Genomic DNA, 6,000 nt, shown 5'->3' on the forward strand with positions numbered 1-6,000 from the left:
GTACATACATTACTTATCCTGTACTGATCCTGAGATACATCCAGTATTATACTGCAGAGCTGCACTCACTATTCTGCTGGTGGAGTCACTGTGTGCATACATTACTTATCCTGTACTGATCCTGAGTTACATCCTGTATTATGCTCCAGAGCTGCACTCACTATTCTGCTGGTGGAGTCACTGTACACATACATTACTTATCCTGAATTGATGCTGAGTTACATCCGGTATTATACCCCAGAGCTGCACTCACTATTCTGCTGGTGGAGTCACTGTGTACATACATTACTTATCTTGTACTGATGCTGAGTTACATCCTGTATTATACTCCAGAGCTGCACTCACTATTCTGCTGGTGGAGTCACTGTATACATGCATTACGTATCCTGTACTGGTGCTGAATTACATCCTGTATTATACTCCAGAGCTGCACTCACTATTCTGCTGGTGGGGTTACTATGTACATACATTACTTATTCAGTACTGATCCTGAGTTACATCCTGTATTATACTCCAGAGCTGCACTCACTATTCTGCTGGTGGAGTCACTGTGTACATACATTACTTATCTTGTACTAATCCTGAGTTACATCCTGTATTATACTCCAGAGCTGCACTCACTGTTCTGCTGGTGCAGTCACTGTGTACATACATTACTTATCCTGTACTGCTCCTGAGTTACACCCTGTATTGTACTCCAGGGCTGCACTCACTATTCTGCTGGTGGAGTCACTGTGTACATACATTACTTATCCTGTACTGATCCTGAGTTACATCCTGTATTATACCCCAGAGCTGCACTCACTATTCTGCTGGTGGAGTCACTGTGTACATACATTACTTATCCTGTACTGATCCTGAGTTACATCCTGTATTATACTGCAGAGCTGCACTCGCTATTCTGCTGGCGGAGTCACTGTGTACATACATTACTTTTCCTGTACTGATCCTGAGTTATATCCTGTATTATACTCCAGAGCTGCACTCACTATTCTGCTGGTGGAGTCACTGTATACATGCATTACGTATCCTGTACTGATGCTGAGTTACATCTTGTATTATACTCCAGAGCTGCACTCACTATTCTGCTGGAGGAGTCACTGTGTACATACATTACTTATCCTGTACTGATCCTGAGATACATCCAGTATTATACTGCAGAGCTGCACTCACTATTCTGCTGGTGGAGTCACTGTGTGCATACATTACTTATCCTGTACTGATCCTGAGTTACATCCTGTATTATACTCCAGAGCTGCACTCACTATTCTGCTGGTGGAGTCACTGTGTACATACATTACTTATTTTGTACTGATGCTGAGTTACATCCTGTATTATACTCCAGAGCTGCACTCACTATTCTGCTGGTGGAGTCACTGTGTACATACATTACTTATCTTGTACTGCTCCTGAGTTACATCCTGTATTATACTCCAGAGCTGCACTCACTGTTCTGCTGGTGCAGTCACTGTGTACATACATTACTTATCCTGTACTGCTCATGAGTTACACCCTGTATTGTACTCCAGAGCTGCACTCACTATTCTGCTGGTGGAGTGACTGTGTACATAAATTACTTATCCTGTACTGCTCCTGAGTTACACCCTGTATTGTACTCCAGAGCTGCACTCACTATTCTGCTGGTGGAGTCACTGTATACATACATTACTTATCCTGTACTGCTCCTGAGTTACACCCTGTATTGTACTCCAGAGCTGCCCTCACTATTCTGCTGGTGGAGTCACTGTATACATGCATTACGTATCCTGTACTGATGCTGAGTTACATCTTGTATTATACTCCAGAGCTGCACTCACTATTGTGCTGCTGGAGTCACTATGTACATACATTACTTATCCTGTACTGATCCTGAGTTACATCCTGTATTATGCTCCAGAGCTGCACTCACTATTCTGCTGGTGGAGTCACTGTATACATACATTACTTATCCTGAATTGATGCTGAGTTACATCCGGTATTATACTCCAGAGCTGCACTCACCATTCTGCTGGTGAAGTCACTGTATACATACATTACTTATCCTGTACTGCTCCTGCGTTACACCCCCTATTGTACTCCAGAGCTACACGCACTATTCTGCTGGTGGAGTCACTGTATACATACATTACTTATCCTGTACTGCTCCTGAGTTACACCCTGTATTGTACTCCAGAGCTGCACTCACTATTCTGCTGGTGGAGTCACTGTATACATACATTACTTATCCTGTACTGCTCCTGAGTTACACCTTGTATTGTACTCCAGAGCTGCACCCACTATTCTGCTGGTGGAGTCACTGTATACATTACATTACTTATCCTGTACTGCTCCTGAGTTACATCCTGTATTATACCCCAGAGCTGCACTCACTATTCTGCTGGTGGAGTCACTGTGTACATACATTACTTATCCTGTACTGCTCCTCAGTTACATCCTGTATTATACTCCAGAGCTGCACTCACTATTCTGCTGGTGGAGTCACTATGTACATGTATTACTTATCCTGTACTGCTCCTGAGTTACATGCTGTATTATACTCCAGAGCTGCACTCACTATTCTGCTGGTGGAGTCACTGTGTACATACATTACTTATCCTGTACTGATCCTGAGTTACATCCTGTATTATACTCCAGAGCTGCACTCACTATTCTGCTGGTGGGGTTACTATGTACATACATTACTTATTCAGTACTGACCCTGAGTTACATCCTGTGTCTGAGCTCTGCACTATAATGCATTCTGTACCCTAGAAGTGTTGTATAGCCCCTGCAGTGTTACAGATCTTGAGTCAGCACTAGGAAGATCGGGTGCTGGACTGGCTCTGAAACGCGTGTCTGCTCATAATCCCGCATCTGGTCTAGCCGGAGACGCGTTTCACTGCCCGGCCTTGTGTACCGCCCATCTTCTTCATTATTGGTGGAATTTCCGCTCATCTTGGCGATATCTATTTTCAGGAGCGAGTCCTCGGACTGCCTTCACGCACCCAGACCAGAACATCTTGACAAGCCAAGAAGATCCCGACTCCAATCTAGGATGTGTAACGTCATGTGACCCCTCCCACCTCCATTACCGTGACTGTCAAGTCTCATGAACAAGACCTTCAGTTCTGCCGCCAAAAACCCCACCAGCATCCAAAAATGACTATAAAAGGCCGCCATGGGGAATATACGTCTACCTCTTCTTCCACAGTCCCGCATCACCATGTGATTTCACTATGGCGGCTGATTCATCGATAGACCGGGGGAGGTGACAGGGCCCTGTGGGCACAGTGGGCCCGCCTGCCAGTCACCAACCGCATGGACTTGGACCAAGCACTACATGGACCTCTGCAATAACTCGGGCATCTTGTACATAGTTATCGGCCCTCTCGTTGTATATAGTATAGATATATTTTTGTGAAGGTGTTTTTATTTTAGGGTGCGCTCACACATTGCGGAAACACTGCGGGAAAACCGCAGCAGAAATGTTTACTATTATAGAGGTCATGAGGTGCCGTTTGGGTGTCATGACAGCTAAGGACCTTCTACAGGACCCAGGGCTGCCATGTATTTCTGTCTATTAAGATGAGCTTGTGGCTTGTCTTAATAGAATATCTGCAGAAATAACATACACTGCAATCCTGAAGTATTGCAGTATACTGTAGAAGCTATTAAGCTGAAGTTCAAGTCCCCTAAGGTTTTGCTGTGGAGCCGCTGCTGAAATTCTGCAACAAATCTCCAACATTTGCGCAATATGTGAACGCACCCTTAAAGGTCCTGACCTGTCGCTGCCACTATGGCTGCCAATGTTATGTTGGCACAGCGCCAATGTTATGTTGGCACAGCGCTCTTAATGTTGTGTACTGCGGTTGTTACTGTTGACACTAAGGCCACGGTCACACAGGGCGGATCCTTGACGGAAATGTCGCGGTTTGGCCGCAGCAAAAACCGTGGGAGAACTGCCGCGGAGGCTTTGAAGCGGTCCGGCCGCTCGCTTTTCCGCTGTGACCGGCGCTCCCATGGAGGAGAGCACGGCCGCAGCGGGGAAAAAAAATAGACATGCTGCGTTCGGCAAATCCGCGCCGCGGCTCGCAGTGCGTCATGTGACCTATTCCGTCCCGTGTGAACGGTCCCTTCCTACATCTGCAGTCCCCTTGAAGTCGTTTTTTACAGGTATGCAGTACAGTATTTATTTTTCAAAATGGCTGCCACCATATACTCTATCGGGCAGGTTTGTCGCCATCGCCCTCCCCCCAGACGTATGAGGGCTCCGGGCCGCGGTCTCATCGCCCGTGACCTCGATCTCCGTGATAAATATATCATTTACTCGTCTCCTAGATATGGAAGCTTTCAGCCATTGTAATATTGCGCGCATCATGATTGGCGGACGGCCGGCTCCGGCTGATTGGTCAATTTAGGAGATGAGTGATTTCCAGGCCCGCAAAAAAAGGGCATTCATTTGTAAAACAAGTAGAAAATTGCGCTGTACTAATGTGGGCGCAGGATTGAAAAGATGGGTCCTGGCTGGAGAGGCGATTGGGGATTCGCTGTTATGGTTGATTGCCGGTTTTTATTTCAGTCAGGGCGGCAGTGCGAGGTTCTTGGAGAAAATCACCCGTCATGGCGGCGACAAATGGAAACCGGCGCTCATGATATCTCCCCGAGGCACACGGAAGGCGCCATATTATCAGTGGGGTTAATGCTGGCATGAATATATGAGGAACACCGCGCCTCAGAGGGGGCGCCTTCTTAGGGCTCCTTCATACTGGCAATGGCAAAATGGAGGCGTGGTTCAGGCGATTTTTGAGCGAGGTGGTGTGTCGCGATGCGATAAATCGGAGGCTGCATAGGGAAACATGGACTGAAAAAAAAATTAAAAATCGCAAAACGCACTCGCAAAAATCTCACTCACACTCGCCTCACGCGATTTTTATCGCCAGTATGAAGGCAGCCTCAGGGATATAACACTTAAAGGGGTTGTCCATAGTGGACAGCCCCTCACATACATACTCACAATTCCCTAAGGCTGGGTTCACATGGGGCGGATTTGCCGCGGAAATTCCATGCGGAATTTCGCCGCGGCAAATCCGCATGCGGACACTAATCCCGGGATTAGCCAGAAATCTCGTCCACACGGGACAGCAAATCCGCTAGGTCTAAGCCGGCAGAATCCACTGCTGCGGTGTGGATTTGCCGACCGCAGCATGTCCATTTTTTTTCCCGCTGCGGCCGCACTCTCCTCTATGGGAGCGTCCGGGCCGCTTCAAAGCCGCGCGGGTTTTGCAGTAGCGGTTCTCCTGGCGGAAATCTCGCGGTTTTTCGCTGCGGCCAAACCGCGAGATTTTTGCAGAGAATCTGCCCTGTGAGAACCCAGCCTAAGGGAGCGATCACACCAAAATCCGTAGCATATTTTGATGCAGTTTTTTCCGCGGCTCCTCAGCAAATTTCACCCTGCAGCCGTGGCGATTTTGGCGTACGATTTACACTGCGGTCGGCTACGTGCGAAGTACTAGAAGATGTACGCTGCATAAAAAAATGAAAAAAAAAATACAGCTTACCTTTTGCGCCACGGACACTGCGGTCAACAGATGTTACATCTCTGGCTTTAATATCTCGGTTTACATCCCGGCCGGCTCCTCCTACTTATGTTGTAAATACCAAAACTGCGCACAAAGTGTTTACATCGCACATTTTTACGTCTTGTCGCTGTGATTTGCACACAAAATGTACTTATTGAATGTATATTAAAAATCTATATTTTGCAATATTTCTATATATTTTGGCTTCCTTTCATAGGGTTAGGCCGCCTGCACGCGAATGGGCCGGATTCCGTCCGCCAGCGTCCGTGCGTACCTGTCTTCATAGTCTGTACTGTGGATGGACGCGGTCAGCCGCCATCGGACATGCACGGTATAGATTTTTTTAATTTAATTTTTCTCGCGCCTTCGCTAGGCGATGACACGGAATCTGCGACCTATCGGCAATGTCAATTGCAGACGGGCTGCGGGTCGGACGGCTTCC

General features: G+C 47.2%; 1 protein-coding gene across 2 annotated transcripts in view; it reads left to right on the top strand.

The window, feature by feature from the left end:
• The window catches only part of TTC24 (tetratricopeptide repeat domain 24), a 55,155-nt gene extending 49,452 nt beyond the window's left edge, over positions 1-5,703 (top strand). For both annotated transcript variants that reach the window (XM_066609116.1, XM_066609115.1), the window contains exon 12: positions 2,956-5,703. In XM_066609116.1, coding sequence (XP_066465213.1) covers positions 2,956-3,052 — 97 coding nt within the window. In that variant the 3' untranslated portion in view covers positions 3,053-5,703. The remainder of the gene's footprint in view (positions 1-2,955) is intronic.
• Positions 5,704-6,000: the final 297 nt, after the last annotated feature.

The sequence above is a fragment of the Eleutherodactylus coqui genome, chromosome 6 (genome assembly GCF_035609145.1).
Source record: "Eleutherodactylus coqui strain aEleCoq1 chromosome 6, aEleCoq1.hap1, whole genome shotgun sequence".
Lineage (NCBI taxonomy): Eukaryota > Metazoa > Chordata > Amphibia > Anura > Eleutherodactylidae > Eleutherodactylus > Eleutherodactylus coqui.